Source organism: Aulonocara stuartgranti, assembly GCF_965226115.1.
Source record: "Aulonocara stuartgranti genome assembly, chromosome: 22".
Lineage (NCBI taxonomy): Eukaryota > Metazoa > Chordata > Actinopteri > Cichliformes > Cichlidae > Aulonocara > Aulonocara stuartgranti.
Window position 1 is genome coordinate 25,786,697 of NC_138957.1, and position 18,064 is coordinate 25,804,760.

General features: G+C 44.8%; 1 protein-coding gene across 3 annotated transcripts; it reads right to left on the bottom strand.

Moving 5' to 3' along the window:
• Positions 1 to 45: 45 nt before the first annotated feature.
• Positions 46 to 17,943, bottom strand: prrc2a (proline-rich coiled-coil 2A). Of its 3 annotated transcripts, none has more exons than XM_082522510.1 (17): positions 17,813 to 17,943; positions 11,771 to 11,922; positions 10,371 to 10,548; positions 10,150 to 10,246; positions 9,944 to 10,025; positions 9,717 to 9,860; positions 9,222 to 9,463; positions 9,020 to 9,108; positions 8,675 to 8,826; positions 7,996 to 8,098; positions 7,686 to 7,875; positions 7,108 to 7,200; positions 6,320 to 6,869; positions 5,886 to 6,142; positions 5,406 to 5,712; positions 5,033 to 5,255; positions 46 to 4,838 (listed from the first exon to the last, which is right to left on the bottom strand). In XM_082522510.1, the coding sequence occupies exons 2-17, from the start codon at positions 11,883 to 11,885 to the stop codon at positions 1,817 to 1,819; spliced, it is 5,844 nt and encodes a 1,947-aa protein (XP_082378636.1). In that variant the 5' UTR covers positions 11,886 to 11,922; positions 17,813 to 17,943; the 3' UTR covers positions 46 to 1,816. The 3 variants fall into 3 exon arrangements, with proteins under 3 accessions (XP_082378636.1, XP_082378637.1, XP_082378638.1); XM_082522511.1 differs by lacking the exon at positions 17,813 to 17,943 and adding an exon at positions 17,615 to 17,796; XM_082522512.1 differs by lacking the exon at positions 7,108 to 7,200 and having other exon boundaries at positions 17,813 to 17,942.
• Positions 17,944 to 18,064: the final 121 nt, after the last annotated feature.

Sequence of the window (18,064 nt, forward strand, 5' to 3'; positions counted from 1 at the left end):
GTCTCCAGTCTTTCTGTCTCTCTTAAACTTGTGTTTGAGTGTGTAATCTTACATCGATCCCACATTTCCTCACTTCAGGTCAGCATTAATTGTTGCAAGTAAAATCTTGAAAACCGTGCAGCAAACTGCAGAAGGCGACGCTCGGTCACCCCCCGGTTCGGCTTTAAGTCCTGAATTTTAATTTGAGCTCCCGCTTGCTGCCGTCCAAACGAAAACAGCCTTCCCGAGTAAACACGCCTGTGAAAAATACTTCATACCTCAGACAAGGAGTCCTTCTTGGTGCGAGGAGCCTCTGCTACGACAAGCAGAGGGGTGTACAACACTTGGCCTTAGCTGTGTACTCTGGGCCCAGACAGAGTACCCCGTCCTGCTTTATCATGTGTAACTTGCCCAAGTCATTAACACAAAAGAAGAGGAAAAGAACCAGCAAAAGTGGATGTTTGTTATACTACAAGGAGTGCTTATTAGAACATACTCGATCATCTATCGAAGCATAAACAATTTCAGGAAAAGTCAAACATCTGCTTTATTCTATCATGACCTACATTTTCATTTAATTCATTCCCCCCAACTTGAAAGGAGGGAAAAACACATTTCCATTAAAATGGAAGTCACCCCGAGAAAATAATAGATATTAAAATAAAGCCATCACGCCATCGATACAGTCTTCAGGAGGGCAAACGGAACTCAAAGAAAGGGAGCTTCAAACTACTGTCTGTGGGGGGAAACTTTAGATTTTTGCAGTGTGCAGAAATTCTGCAGGTGAAGATGCTACGACGAGGCCAAAAACCTCCTCTTTAAAGAAAAAAGAAAATAACAATTATAATTATAATGAAATGTCAGAGCAGATCATTCAAAAAATAAAAACAAAATTCAAACCATCGACCTGAACAAGCAGCAGAAACATTGATATAAAGACCAATCACTGAGCAGTAGTACTTTAACAGGTCTCATCACAGTAATCGGACCAAAAAGTCAGTCAGAGGAGGAATTTGGACATTTTTAGTAAAAATTTAGTTTAATGACTTGCTTTGTTGAAGAGAGAAAACACACACACGCGCGCGCGCGCACACACACACACACACACCCCTAAAATTCCTCACGAGGCTGAAAAATCAGAGCTGACACGAGGCCAAACAAAAGACAGAAACAAAACGTCTTATGGTACATTGTTCTTATTAAAAGATGTAGCTGCACCCCTTTCACTTGTGAAGGAAGTGATGCACAACTGCAATACAGAAAACCACACGAGGCCAGAGTGTGACAGAAATATACACAGACACATAAATATAAAAGTTTGGCCGATCCAAATATTCATGCCAATTTAATCCCACATTTTCCTTCTGGGCTCAAGTGACCTCACATGCTCTTTGTGGGGGTTTTAAAGATGTCACATTTGTGCTTGTATGTGTGAGTGTGTGTGGAGCTCAGTGTGACTGTCTTCTGTCAAAATGAGGTGTAACCCCCCCGCCCACCAATTGAACAATCACATGCTTGTCAAATCCAACCGGGGTGAGGAAGAGTTAAAAAAAAAGAAAAAAAGAAAGAAAAAAAAAAAGAGAGGGTGGGGCACAAATGAACAGAGAGCAAGATGGAACAGACTGAGAAATTTACAAGAACGGATGGCAGATACGAGGATGATGCAAAGGTGAAAGAGGTGACTGGGTGGGGAAGGAGGGGTGAATACCATCTCCATTTACTGTACAAAGCACTAATGCCAACAGATAAGCTGTGAAATTACGATCAAAAGGGATTAAAGGCGTAACAGGGTGGGGGTTAATGTGGGTGGGGTTTAACTGAAATGTCGCATATTCCGTCACTTCCTATTTTTCGGTGAGGGCCAGTTGCCACGCTTCTCTCCCCGGTTGCCGCCTCCGCTGCCAGGTCCACCAGGGCCGCCGCCAGGTGGGCCACGGGGGCCTCTTCCCCCCCCTCCACCACCTCCAGGTCCTCCGGTGTTGACCCTCCGGTTCTGCCGCTCCATCCCAGGACGCTGACTCGAGAAGCTTCGTTTGTTAGCAGAGGGTTCTTTACCCGTCATCTCACGCTCCACGATGCTGCCGCCTCCTCCTCCTCCTCCGCCTCTTCCCATGTGGTGGTGGTGATGAGAAGCATACGACTTCCCTCCTCCTCCTCCCCCTCCCCCCTCTCTGTCTCTGAACTCTGTGAAGTCGCTGCTCTCAGAAGCTGTCTCCCACTCCTCATTGGCTTGGTCTGAGTTCTGGTTGGTGAAGTCAGGCGACTTGGCACCGTGGGGGTGCTGTGGGTGCGTGGGACCCACACTGCCCTGGTTGTAGTGGTGATGGTGGTGGCTGTTCGCATTACTGAGATGCCCGCCACTGTTGTTACTGTTGGCCGTTAATGTGGCGTTGTGGGTAGCATTCTGAGCATTTCCTGTCATGGGAGCAGAGACTGGGGCTCCGTTACCATCTTGCACAGAATTCATGGAAGGAGATGAGGGCCTTTCTCCACCAATGACCCCCACACTGCCGTTGATACGAGCAGCATTCTCCCGCTCCTTCAGTTTCCGGAAGCGGGGTGGCTTGTCCTGCTGGTGCTGGGATCGCCCATGACGACGGCGCCTAGGTGGTCGCTCAAAGCCACGATTAGAAGGAAGAGGAAGAGCATTTGGCCCTCCAGAGTTTGACACAGGTTTTGCAGAAGTTTGCTGGGTCGCAACTCCACCATTTTCAGTGGAAACCAGAGTAGCAGAGGTTGTTGTAGCAGGCAGAGACGGCTGAGGGGGGTTGGTCCCCTGACTTTGAGTTTGACTTCCATCAGCCACCTTGTCCTTCTTCTCACCAGCATTTCCTCCTCGGCCTAAGTCTTTATGCCCAGAGCTCTGTGGCGGACCTTGCTGTTTCCGGGCTGAAGCTGAAGACTTGGAGGACCCACCATGCGAGCCTGAGCTGGGCCCAACACGGTGTCCCCCAGCTGTTGCTCCCATATTGCCACTACTCCTGTAGATGTTTCCTCCTCCACCTCCGCCACCCCTGCCCCTTCTAGAGGGCACACCCCTAGGGGTGAAGACACGGGCCTGGGAGCCTCTGGGTGGAGCAGATGAAATGCTTACACTGCTAGTGGTGTTATCAGAGCCATTCTTGGTGTTCGATTTCTGGCTGTCTTCTTTGTCCGAGTGGCCGACATCGCTTGCTCCACTCTCGCTGCCCGTCTCAGAGCCTCTCTCCCTCCTCCTCTTGGGGATTTCTTCATACTCTGAGCCCTCACTGCGGGTTTCACTGCGGTTTCTGGCCCTGGCTGGGTTATGCTGGGACCGATCTTGACCATGCCTTCCACTGGCTCCTTCACCCTTGGATTCCTGATGATGGCCACCACCGGCTGTTGAGCGGTAGTCTCTTCCACTCCTGCCACCCATTCTGCCCCGGCTTCCACCTGTGGGTCCAGCACTAGCCATGTAGGTGCCCCGGTACCCACGGCCTCGCCCATAGAATTCTCCCCCTCTTCCTCTGCTGGCTCTGCCGCCTTTCTGGGGGACTCCATGGTGGTGAGAGATGTTGCCTCCCTTTTCAAAGGAACGGTCTCTGTCTCTCCTGGAGGAGGACCCTGAAAAACCTGATGAAGTAGTGTCTACATCTTTTTGACCTCTACCTGACCCTCCTCCAGCTGAGGATCGCTCTTTTCCACCATTTCTGGGTTTGGCTGTCTGGGGTGGCTCGTCCTTAGATGAAACTGATGTGTTCTGAGAGTTGGAGGAGGCATCCTGCTTCATAGAGACAGGCTGTCCACCATCTTGCTCTTTATCTTTTCCAAATCCTGTGCCTTGTTTTTCTCCTCCATCTGCATCCATTGCCTCTCTCTTGATTTCTTTCAGCACTGGCTTCTTAATGGGCCCAGCCCTCCTGTTGGCATTGCTCCCTCCTGATTGGTTGGAGGGTTTGTGGTCCAATGGAGTGTTGGAAGAGTCCTCTCCTCCACGGGAGTTGTTCCCACCTCCTGCATTGTTGCCCCTCCTTCCGTGAGAGGAACCCCCAGTAGTATTGCTGCCAGGCCGTGGACCCCAGTGTGTCTCTGTCTTATGCTCCCGCCCTCCTCTTTGGTTTGATTTAGGATGAGGATGCTGCTGCTGTGGGGGCTGACTGTGGCTGCCAAGTTGAGCCAGAGGTGGGCTAGAAGTGTTGGCTGAATGGGAAGTATATGCCGGACCTGTCTTCTCTTGTTTCACATGGCCACCACCTCCAGCGTTACCACTGCTGCCTCTTTCAGCGTGACTGTGCCCGACACTGGTTTCGCTCTCTCTCTGTGATGGGTGATGGTGCGGTGCCACTTTGACATTCCCATCCTCCCTGGCGGAGGAGGAAGAGGAGGAAGAGGAGCAGGAGGATGAGAGGGAAGGTTGGTGAAGAGGAGGAGAAGAGTCAGTCTTCTTAGCTGGGGCCTCACCACCTCTGTTCTCTGGCTTATGGGGATGGAGAGGGAAGTGAGGCTGTTGAGGGTGGTGGCTGTGAGGGTGGTGGAGGTGAGAGTTGCTTTCAACAGGAGGATGATCTGGGCGCCCGCTACGATCATAGTGAGGATGTGGGGCTCCCCATATCTGGCCCTGCTGAGCTCCTCGGGCAGGCCCTTCATCCTGGTGGGGGAACCCATGTGGCTGGCTTCCCCTTTCACCCGCCCTCTGATGCTGGTGAGGAGGCATCCTTGCGCCCTGATCGGGGAAGTTGCTGTAGTTGCTCTGTCCGCCGATGTAGTGATGAGGGTGATGGCTGCCTCCCTGGTTGCCAACAGGGGGTGGGGTTTGATTGGATGTCCCAGATGCAGAGCTGGGCTGCTGAATGGGTCCCAATCCACCCTCTCGCATGCGGTGTGGAGGAGTGTCGCTCCTATGATAAAGAAAGACAGAATACAAAATAGCAACTTATTCACTCAATAAATGAAAACACAGATGATTAAAAAAAAAAACAATACAAACTTACATGGACACTTTTATAATTGCTCTATATAGCAACAATCTAACAGTAAAGAAGGAGGTTTTATCTTCGATCTCACTCAAACAAAACAAAACGAGTATCCATACCTGGGCCCTTTGGCCACATCATCATCCTCCGATGCCTGCTTCTGTCTCAGGGGAGAAGTTAGCCCACGGTTTTCCCCTCCTCCAGGGAACACCTCAGGCCCCCAGGCCAGCTTAGGATCCATAGGGGGAGTCCCACGGTGAGGATGCCCTGGATGCTGTTGCTGTCTGTCAAAGGGGTCTGAACCAGACCCCCCAGAATCAGACCGCTCACGCCCAATAAGCCCTGAGTAAAATTTTAAGAAAAATATCTAAGTCAACAGCCAACATTGTGACTTCACAGTAACACAATACCACTGAACATTTTAAGCATGGCCTGTAATACTGCAATATTTCCTGATTTAATTTTATTACTTGTGTTTATGCATCCACTTACCAGAAGGATGCATGCCGGCCTGATAGTATTCCATGGGTGAAGGGCGACTCTGTATCATACGAGGGTCCATGTAGGGCATCATCATCCACCGAGGGTCAAAATTCAATGGTAAGGGTGGAGGTCGAACCATACCGCCAGGCTGATACAAGGGTCCGCCCTGTTTAGGTCCAGGTACAGGCTGGGGAGTTGAACCTGGTGAAGGACCTTGTGGAGCCTGGGTCTGTGGGGACAGCTGACTTTGTGATGCCTGGCTGTGTTGTTGCTGCTGTTGCTGTTGCCACTGCTGCTGTTGCTTTAGGAGTTGCTCCTACAGAGAAGTGAATGGAAAAATGCAATCACTCAGGTTGTTTAAAAGCACTTCCCTTTGAGGAAAAAAAAGTAAAAAGAGAAAATCACAGTGGCCCTGCTCAATCAGAATGCAACAACAACTTTTAACTGAATTTCTCTCTTACGTTTGGAAAAAAAAAAACAAAAACAAACCTGCTGCTGCCTCTGAAATCGAGGTGGAAGAGACTTCTGATACTTTGAGTAGCCCTGGCCAGGAGGGCCACCAGCTTGACGACCGGATCCCCCTCCGATATTTTCGACCTTTACTTGGTCGATTCCTCTTTCGCCTCCACTTCCTGTACGGATGTGAGGAGTGCTCACAGCTTCTTCCTTACTCTCTCCTAGTAAAGGTACATCCAGTGTGGGCTGCTGCGGCTGTGGTGCAGCCAACTGGGGACACTGTTGGGTATCTAAATCAAGAACAAAGTTGCAGGGTTAAATCTGTAGTCATCATGATTATTATGTGGTGTATTTACTTAAAATGCTATATTAAATAAAGAATAGAAATGTTATTTACTTGAATGCTTCTTGATGATTTTTGTCAGGATAGGTCTGTGTTTCAGGCCATTTGCATCTGAGAAACTCACCTGCACCAGAGTCATAACTGCTGTTGCTGCTGGGTCGCTGGCGGTCATTACCAGCTGGACCTGTTCCTGACGGGACAGCTAGCACTGGAGGCTCCTCAGAGTCCACGCAGGGGGAAGGAGGCTGGCTGATATTAGGGGAGGAAGCTGAAACTGATGGACTTGGGCTGCCTGCCATAGCAGCTGTTGAATTTCCATCAAGGCTAGGGGTTTTGCTGCCGCCACCACCACCAGCAGCACTTGTGTTGCTGCTCTGCTGCTGCTGCTTTTCATCCAGCCTCTTCAGCTTTTCCGCACAGGCTGCACGTCTCTCCTCCTCCATCCTGCGTTCTTCCTCTTCACGCCTGCGACGAGCTCGCTCAACAGCAGCAGAAATCTCAGAGGATGACTGCTTCCTGCGCTGACGCCACGTCTCGTCCTCATCATCCCCCTGGGCTGCATGAACCAGCAGACCAGGCTGTGTAAGAGGGTTAGGGGCTCCTGCTGCTGGTTGATGCTGGGCAGGGGCAGGTTTCCCCTGGCCAAGAGAGGCTCCCTGATTGTGGGGCCGATCCTGAGGAGTTAGAAAACACTGAATGTTTTATCATGAAGTTTTTAACCTTCCAAGTGAAATTACTGTAATCTTTTAAAAAGTAGAAATGTATGTATGAATGATAATCTCCACTGTAACAAAAACCAAAGTGAAGGGGGGGGAAAAGGGAACTAAAAATGACTTGGCTATAAGACCCGTAGGTGGTGGATGAGGCAATGACAGAAATGATTATTCTATGAGGCCCTGTCCTGATGTCTACCTGTCGGTAAAAGGAGTAGGGCCCTGGTCCGAGGAGCGGCCCAGGTGGGGGGGAGGGCTGCTCCTGGGGACCACCCAATCCAGGCCTGCGCCCCTGTATACAGGCAGACACAGTTAGCTAAGGTCCACCACAATGATCTACACTGATGCAAAATACAGACACTCACACATGCCTGCCCACTAAAAAAGTCTTGCCTTAACAGAATTAACTCTGTAACCTGTTTTCAATTTGAAAACTTCACAAGGCCTCAATGTAAGGTAAAACCATAGGGCCTTATCCACTGCAGGAACTCAGAGCACACATTTACAACCCCAAATCAGCCCGTTTAAGCCTGTTCCCATTGCGGTGTAGGATTCACCACAAATCTTCCTGTTCCAAAAAAACCCCAAAAAAATATCGAGGGATTCAAGAGGACAATTCTACGTTGCTTCTCTTCCTCACCTGCATAGTAGTTATAGGTAAGTTTTTTTTGGTCTGAAAACACCCCTTTAAGAGGTCCTAAAGGGATGGTTCCTAAAAGAGCCCACAGGTTCCTGCAGTGAAAAATGTCTTGTTGTTACTGCTGTTCAACACAGTACCTGATAGGCGGATGGCGCTCCCTGGCTCACCCAACCACTACCTCCCTCCTCGGCCCATCCTGGCTTGCTGGAGGGGGGTTGGGGGCCATTGTCAACATTAGAGGGAGGGGTCCTGCGGGTCTCTCCACCGCTGTCTGAGGCTCGAGAGTGAGAGGTTGCATTGGGGGCATCCTGAGACCTCTGCTGATCACTGAAGACAAGAAGGACAAAAAATGTAAGTGAATAATATCTAGAAAAACAACAACAACAACAACCCCCCCCCCCGAGAGTACTGTAATTTATCACACATTAAATGTACTTGGTCACTCACCGCGGATCAATCTTGCTCTCGTTTCTATCCTCTTCTCCCTCTTCCTCTCCTTCATCATCGCTGAATTTCAGCTTGGCGGAGTAATCTATCTCCTCATGAGCTCCTGTTTCAGCAAAACAACAAAAAACAAAATGGAAGCCATCAGAACCATGTTTGTGCCAAACATCCACAGTGTAACATTATTCAGCAACCATCACTAATCCTTCTCCCTCCCTCTAGCAACTTAAACCATGCTGGACGGATCAGCATGAAATTTGATATGCACCAACAACAGCAATCCTCGAAAGCAGAAAAAGGAAGGCTCAGCAGAACACGCTCTGCACAGCTGAACTAAATTAACTTGCATAAGCAAGACACACAAAAACAAGTCTTTACTTAAAACACAGAAGGTTATGATTCTTGTTCTAGGTCTGTAACAACATTAAAAGTAACCAATTATTATTGTTTTAAAGCCATTTGTTAAAATTTCTGTTTCTGCATGCTTTAGAGCCCTCCTCCAAACAGAAAACATTCTGTTTTTATTATAGATAGGAACAACTTCAAAAAGAAAATAACTTCATTTAACAAAAACACTGTTTTAGTGTATATTTGGAGGTGGCTTACAAACTTAGAACCAGTTTTATGATGTTTCACCTTTGTGAATGGAATTTTATTTTATATTATTTATTTATTTTTTTACCTGCCCAGCCTTCGTCTCCATCGTGGTCCAGCTCATCTAGCTCCTTCAAATCGTCTTGTTTTAAAATGGAGGGTCGCTTTACCACCTCTCCACCCACATCGCGTGGACCGCCCTGTGACCTGCTCTCAGGACCAACCGGCCCACGAGAGAACCTGAAATAATGGGGGAGGTTCTTTTTTAAGGGATATGATGGAGAAAAAAAAAAAAAAAAAAAAAAGCATGGCCCAAAAAAAGCAGCTCTTGATTACTTAGGAGTTAAACTATAGGCCATTTGACTGCACTGAAGAACATTTTCCCTCCACAGTGAAATTAAAAGTAGATGAAGTAGCATCTCAGTGAACATACCTTGGAGCTGTCCCTTCACCAGGTGGTGGGTACCTGTAGGGCCCTTGAGGCCCATAGGGGCCCGGGAAGGGCAGATAGGGAGGATACATCTAGGGAGTAATAACAGATCCAGTTCAGACACCCATTTCTTTTGTTTTTGTTTGTTTATTTATTTGGGCGAGAAGATAAAGATAAATGCTAATAAAAGAAAACTAACACTTACGAAGGGGGGTATGATCCCTCGATATTGGGGGAACCCAGGCCCCACAGGAGGCTGGGGCAAGGGCAGGGCGGGGCTGCTTGCAGGAGGGTTCCTAGGTGGCCCGTGGTTCTGTGAGTTTGGAGGGGGGACCCCTGCTGCCCCATCCATCACCAGAGCTCCACCAGTGCCACCCTCGGTTACCCCCTCCCCAGGCAGGGTGGGTGCCAGGGCTCGGCCCCCACCATCCCGCCAACTTGTAACGTCTGAGGACAGTGAAGACAGGAGAGGACGGAGTGGTTAGTATGATTTATGGACTTTTATGTAATCAGAACAAGAATGGAAAGTCATTTTTTATGATTATGAATGTGAAAAGCAATGAATATCAATACTGTCAATTAGTAAAGTTAAAAAATAAATAAATACAAATGAAAATCCTGCCCGAGGTGTTTCTCTCCAAACTACCATAGACAAATAAGTGGATGACAAATTATTAGAGACAAAGCTTGCATTACTCACTCTGGGGGCGGAGGCTTGGTCCGGGCCCATACCACTGATCTGCAGTGCCCTGTTCTTTGCCAGCTTTGTCCTGGTCGCCAGCCGCCTGCAGGGTGGGAAATTCCTCGCGAGAGAATGGCGACGGTAGGTTTGATCCCTTTCCACCTGCAAAAACATATGATGAAAAGAGGGGCTGAGTTGCAAACAAACAAACCCATTGAAGGACATGCAGCAAAAGAAGGACTCACCATCCCCTTGTGTTCCATGTGTTCCACTGGCCTGTGCCCAGGACCTTGCCCCTACGGCCTGGGTTGAAGCTGGGGCCAGAGCCTGAACACGGTGCACACACAAAGTCAAATACCATATGATACACGCCAGCTAGTAGTGCTAGATGTCTTTCGGCAACCATTACTCAGGGTATATTCTGTTTTAATGTTATGGAGATAACGTGTACCTCTGAAGCTTGCGGGGTTCTCGGGCGGGTCGGTGCAGGTGTCTGTGAAGCCACAGGCTGCTGCGACTCCGGCTGCGGTGCTGACAATGCATCGGTACTGAGAGGGAAAAAGCAGACATACAAGTCTTCAGACCGAATGCAACAAGCAATCACACAAGAATAAAACTACTTGTTACATTAACACCCAATAACTTAAAGGTGTTTGATTACAGCTTTCTTACCTCTTTGGGTCTGCTGCTTCCTGTTTGCTTGCCCATCCTGTGCCGTCTTTGGGAACGAGCGAGACGTTAGGATCGTTGCCTTTGTTCTCTGCCTTCAGACTGGGCAGGTTGGCAGGGGGTGGCATACGCCGCGCAGAGGCAACTTTACCAAGAGACTGCAGGCCATGGCGTGGGGGAACTGATATGGAAACAAGAATAGAATAGAATAGAATAGCAATAATTCTTTAATTGTCCCACAAGGGGAAATTTGGTTGTAACAGCAGGAAGTCGCTAGCACAGATGGACCACTGAAACCCTACACTGGTGAAATCCAGAGGGAGCCTGAAAACAGGGATGGCGTTCTGATTACTTTCTGGATGTAAAATTAGGGTGCTGAATCACTGAGAAGGCTAAAAACGTGGTGGTTTTAGTCTGGTGATTCTAATGAATGTGGATTTATTTATTTTTTTAAACAAACAAACAAAAAAACTCTCTTGACGTTATTAAAAACATTCAGCAAACCCACTTCAATTACAATTTTATAGAGAAGCATTAGCACATTGATGCTTACAGAACCATGGAAAAGCCTAAAAGCGAAGCCGTTCTGAATATCAATCCCTCATTTGTTTTCCTAAGGCTCAGAGCAACCACAGCAGCTTCAGGCCTTCACTATGTAAGAGGGGGCAAGTCTGTAGTCGGGGAAAGGGGACAGCTGCTTGAATCTAGAGGGCAGCCTCTGAATAAAACATAAACTGGGGTCTCAGCATAGAAGTCAAACAGCATCCACAAGTAAGCCTCTGTCTCTGGTCAGCCTCAGTGTCTCTGGAGCTCAGCTAATACATCGAGCCTCGAGAGCCATTCACCCTCCAGGACCCCCTTTTCCCTTTGTTATTTCTTTAACACGTCAGTGCAAACACTAGTCAATAACAAACAGTATAACACAGTTTCATCAAAAAACAGTGCTGACAGATAGATAGATAGATAAACTTTGTGTATTAAAAAGCAGCGCCATTAAGGAGACCCTAAGCTAACACTTCAAAGTTGCATTAGTTGGTGCAAACACAGTACAACGAGAAAATTGTAATCACACTAATGAGCAGATCTGACTGAGATATGTTTGTTTAAGGTTCAAATGATCAGTGACAGCACAGGTTTTTACTAAACCACACCACCTGGCAGAATTTAATTAGAGCCCTTTGAAATCTGTTACAACTGCTTAGAAAGTGATGTATGTTGAGGATGTAGATAATAACAATGTTATCATCTACATATTATGATATGTTGTGATAGCCATAAGCTCTGACTTTCAGGTTTTACCAAACCAGCTAATTCAAAGAAAGCCTGGCTATGCTGAATCTGATTCATAATACACCCCCTCTGGATGTATGCTGTGAAAGCTTGTGTGTTCTGAAGATACTCACCAACAGGCTTTTGTGTTTCAAGGCTCTTTCCTTTGTATGTATCAAACAGGTTGAGAGACGCATACTTGGTTTTGCCTTCCTTCCCCTTTGCAGTTTGCCCAGAGCGATCTGACATTGCGCTGTCCGCTCATTGAGTATGGTGAGCCCTGAGACTGTAGAAGAAAGAAGAGACAAGGATAACAAGAATACACAGAAAGAGAATGAAAGTGCTGAATTTTAACTATATTTAACAAGGGATTACAGATATGATACAGTTATGTTTCTTCCAGCTGACATTAGGTATAATTGCTTTCAGATTAATAGGTGTAGCAAACCTTTCTTTTAAGATAGCTCTATGAAACAGGATATTCTGAAACACAATGACACAGCACGTAGGGATAATACACTCAGATTAGTTTATTTTTTAAATTTTTCTACGAATCAGAATAATTGGCAATTTACAGCATTTTCTGGGGCTTTTCTGGTTTAATTTTACTTCTATGTCTGAAGCAATATTCCTCCATTTTAAATTTTTTGTCAATTCAAATGACAAAAAAGATGTCAACAAAATATTTGGCAAATATCAGCATCATCTGATACCAGACTTACTGATTTTTAAACAAATTAATGAGATGCCATGTACCTACATGAGTGGCTCATATTTAACTTTTTACATTCCTTTTGCACTGGCTAAAGGAAGACAGTCTTTGTTTCTCTGACACAGGTGGGAAATACAAAAAATACATTTAAAAACATTAAAACACAAGAACTCTTGTCTCATTATTAGCTGAAGTGTTATTGTAAACATCAATATTAGCCCACAATTTTTCAGCCTGTCCATCAGTAATTTAAACAAAGGATTGCAAGTTGATATATTTTAACATCTGCTACATTTACGACCGATACATCTGATTTAAAAACACTTGTTTTTATATTTTGAGGTATTCATTCAACACTTAGCAACTTAGTAAAGACTGGTGTGACTTTGACTGACCTGTCTGTAGACAGGGGGCTTATGAAGTTAAACAACTTCCCTATGACAATGTGGACAACAGTCGAGGAAACCAGCTTCGTAACATAAAAATTAACTGAAAGCTTTTGAGCATGTGTATAGGTAAGACCATAAGTTTTCTGTCACATATTGCTGAATGTCATCTAACTTGGATTTGGTGAATCAACAACATATAAAGACAAGAATCAACACAGTTTTTGGATCAGATAATGGTCCAATCCTGACTCAAAAAGCTGGACTAATATATTGGTGACCCCTGAGTGACCTATGAGACAAATATATTCAGTTCAATTCCACTTTTCTAGCAGGAGAGCTTAACACAACATGGAAGAGGCTAACAATAAAGCAACAGTGGTTTAGAGGCGTTTCACAGCTGTGACGCCAACAATTTTTCTTTGTATGTTTGCAACAGTTTTGAATTTAACCAAGAATTGTGGCCACGTGACTGGAAACGTCAGGCGACAGGAATGCCTTCACTGCCCTTTGCTTCGAAGCACTTGCAATTTTTATGATAACATAATGCATTCTTGACAACTTGGTTAATATTATTTGAATTTCAGGTTTCTAGTCAACTCTACTCCAATATGTGTGTCAAAACGTTAAGTACTTAGCTAGAAAGGAGAGACTAGCGTGCAAAGAGCAGTAAGCAGTAAAGAATAAAGTAGAATTCATGGTAGCATGTTCATGTTTATTTTGGTAGGCAGCCAAAAAATTAATTAATAAATAAAAAAGCATGTAGCAGTGATGATATGCATGCATAGGATGCTGACTGATTAAAAAGTTGGGTCGAACATTAAAGGAGGTGATAATGCAGTTCACCACGGAGAGAAAGAAGTGTTAAAAAAATAATATTAATAAAGAAAATAAGCATGAGAAGCACAGAGCTGCAGTGTTCATTACTTTTAACACCTGGCTTCACATCACTACAAAGAAACATGAGTTTGTTCTCTGTGGCAATGGTTAAAACTAAAGGACAAATAACAGCGCAAACACATACCTTTTGGTCTACACAGTTTTAGCTCTTCCCCCTTCTGACAATACATAGACACAACATGCAGACATTGGTCTGCAAAGCTCTGCATAGGACTAACACATAGCCAGGGTCATTCCTTAATTTAATTTGTCTTAATTTGTCATCCCTCACCACGAGGTCCCATCTACAATTCAAGAGATACTATAACGTACTAACTAAGCCAGCACCTTTCATCAAGACTTAAAACTGTCTTTATCGACAGTGTCTGCAGTTGTCCATATCCACAACTGAGTACAATCCCTAGCCAGCTATCCACTATTCAAATACATTAGATAAACTGTGCATTTCTGATTTTTAATAAAGACCTTTTGGATGCATTTATTTAACAATTTGGTTCAAAAAGTCAGAAAAAACTTTATGTGTAGACTACTGTTGCCTTATATATATATATATATATATATATATATATATCATATTCGTTGTGTTCCCACTAGTGCTTTCAGGTTGATCTCGTTGAAATGACCTTAACGCCACAACACGGCAAATCTCCGTTAACGAGCTACCGCCAATCGCCCCGTGCATGGGGCTAGACAGCCAACACGTTAACGAGCTAACTGCGCTAACACACTAGTTCCCACCCATGTAATTGAGCATTGCATGGCACATCCAACATACTGTTTTACTTTAGTCCATGACTCGCTTACCTTCAGGGTCATACGTCACATGAAAACCAAAATAATTCCAAACGCCAGATCTGAATGTTGCAAGGAGAGCTTAACTTCTGTCTTGCTAGCTTGCCCTGCGCTCTTCCTTCTGACTATGCTGTCTGTGTTGAGCGCTCAGTGGATCTGCACTCGACAGTGCAGCCTAGGCGGAGTAGTCGAACGCAGATTCACTGAGCGCTCAACACAGACAGCATCGTCGGAAGGAAAGTTGATAAAATAAATTACAAATGTTGTATTGTTCGATACATATGCGTACCGAACCGAAAGCACTGTATCGAACGGTTCAATATCGATACGAATATCGTTGCACCCCTAATATATATATATATATATATATATATATATATATATATATATATATATATATATATATAGAGAGAGAGAGAGAGAGAGAGAAAAGACTCCAGCTTATTAACTGAACACTAGTACTGGTTTGGTACTGTATCAGCAGCAACCTGGAGCCAACATGTCAGTTCTATTTTCTATTTGTATAAATTCAGATAAGCAGATCTCTATATGCCCATATGGATACAGTTTAATGGGAGCATATGACTGCACCATTTATAATACAGCAATAACACCAGCATAATTTTTTATGTGCTATAAAAATGTCATACCATATATAGCAACATTATACGTTTATGATCTGTAGTGCACACAATAAGACAAGCCTGTCATGTCTGATAGCAAGAGCTGCGTAGTACCTAAGAAGCCCCTCCCAAAGTAGTGCTCTGTAAAATATGCAAGAAAACTGTTCCTGTTGAGTGTAGAAAAAAAAAAAACTTGTTACAGTGCTTGAAGCAAAAACAGATGATCAAGTACAACCAGCTAATAAAGGAGGAGATACTAGGAGCTAGTGATGTGCGACTCAAATGTAAACAAATGGCTCCACTGAGCAATTTGCTAACTGCACTCCATGTGACAGGAAGAGCAAATGGTGGATGGAAATTACTGATGTGGTTACAAGGTGGTGAAGCAGGGCTATGAGCAGGTGGTTAAAATGCACAACCCAAAGCACAACACCCCAAGAAATATGCGACAATACCATGAATCTCCGGAAGACTTAAGGTTAAGTTACTTTATTTACTGTTGTTCTAAAGTGTTAACCAGTTATTTTATACTCCTTAAACATTCCAGGAAAAACAAAACCTAGGCTATTTTTGTGCTACGTTTGACTTATGCTGTGTCACTACTATTGCACCACAATGCTGCTGCTGTCATCTTGCTTCAATTGATTCAAACATCAAATCGAGAAGTGTGTCATCAAATACAGCAACTCAATGGAAAAGGATGGATAATGCCAAACTGCTAATTTTCTTAAAATATCATGACATTTTAGGGCTATACTGTTCAACCCTAGTTAGCAGACGTTCACTGCTTATCAGATGAACATTATTTCAAAAAAAAGGTGGGGAAAAAGCAGAACCATGGTTTCTATGGAAACACATTATAAATGATATTCTTCATGCCTTGAGACAGAGGGTTCGGCTCCATGGCAACTGCCAGGCCTTTAGCTTGAACTCATTTTACTGCACATCAATAAAAGACAGGGCACTGACATCTGTCCAATTCACAGTGATTTGGCTGCATCCATCAGGTTAAACTGCTGCCACCACCTCCTACTCCCATTAGGCACAATGACTGCGAACACACGGGTCTCTAAGATCGTGAAGACTTTGTCACATCGTCATATCATTTCATTCACTTGGCTTCAATAAAAAAATTAATACTGACGTGAGAAAGCCAATCTAAATTGTCTGTGTTTAGAAAACAGCGATTATAGAGATATAGGTCTGTGCTACAGTGACTCAAGCATTAAATAACTGAAAGGTGGGAAGACGTCTCATTAGATGGCTGCATAACACAAACAGCAACACATTCCCAAGATATGCTTGAAGACTCAAATATGCAGCCTTCTACTGCGCACTGACGATCATCAAAGGAGCAAAATGTACGATTTTTGCTTTTACACACATCACTTTTAAAAAAACAAAAACAAATAACCCTTCGTTCATTACTTTTTAAAAAAGGTTGCACACGGTAACTACGAAGCTGCGGCAGCCTCAATAACCAGATGAGATTAGAAAATTAGGTCGTGGGATGGCTGGTCAGTTAGATGTTGGATTAACTGGAGCCCTAAGTGCAGCAACGTATACCACAAAGAGGCCCTGTGAAGCTAAAGGCTAACCGTCAACACCAACTACGACGGGCAAAAATCAGCTAGTAGCTCCAGGAATCATTGCCTTGTACATATATATGCAAAACAGAAACATCCGGAGCGGTGATGTTTTTCTTATTTTTTTTTCCTCCTGTGGTGCTAACCAGCTCGATGCTAACAGAGGCCCTCGGTGATCTCGTTGGGAGGGGGACTGCGTTGATGTTTCATAATGTATTTTCAACACCTCGCAGCTATCACTTAGCTCACCGCTTGTCAGCTCCATGCTTTGAATCACAGAGTGACATTACGACTGCTCGTCCTTACCAAACTGTTATGCTTACTTACAGTTACTGGGAGGCCCGGGGTAACGCAGAAAAAAAACACAGATTTTTATTAGGTGAACAAAACAAAATGGCGGTGTAGATGGGCCCTGTGCATACTAACCCAGGCCGGTTGGGTAGCATTAGAGAGCTGGCTTGTGTAGGTACATACTACTTAAAATACACTACACTATACAACTTAACTGTGCTGGAAAAAACAACCACTGACAAATCATCAATACTGAGCAACGGGAGCATCTTTTAATCGGACACCCTCCGAGCTAAAGCTGAAGCCTCGCTAACGTTTATCCGTTAGCACTAGCCACGAAAAAAAACATCTAATAGTAAACAGATATTTCATCAGCACACAAACGTCCCAGAGACCTTTACTAAAAGGTAAATAAATGTGTGTTTACACACTAAAAAAAACAAGTGGCTAAATTCAGAAGCTAGCGAATACTAGTCAACCACTTAGCCAAGCTAGGCTAATGAGCTAGACAGCCACCTAACGTTAGCTATGCCTTTACAAAAATAAAAATAACCTCGATCCTTAACCAAAAACACCCTCACAGATGCGCCGAGCCATTGCCCAGAGGTAAGAGTAACAATGTCTCTTCGGTACAATGTAACTGCCCAATGTCCGCATGGAAACATGCACAATTTTCCCAACCACTGACCTGGTCTTGTCCCGACTTGTCTCGAGGTTGTATCGCTGAGTGAGGTTAGCTTATGCTATCACGTATAGCCTCTTTCCAGCAAGTGACCCAGCTAGCTAAGCAACGTTATCCTCTCGCATAGTCAAACCAACACACTCTGGCTTTGCTCTAACTTTGATACCAGCGGCAACGTATGGATAAAGAAGATATTCGGCTTACTTGTGCTCCTTTTCTTTTTTTTGTAACTCCCAAAAATAAATGAAAAGGGGGTAAAAGAAAATGGTTAATGCTGGACTCGATCCGTCGCCTAAAGAGCCGTCAACGGCTACTGAGCCGTTTGGGACCTCTACAGTAAAATAAATAAGCCACTCTTATGTTTTTTAAAGTGCAAGTGAAGCCTCTCCGAAAGAAATGTGAATATTGCAAAGTTAATACCAAAAATATCTAGCAAATTTATCCATGAAAAGTTAA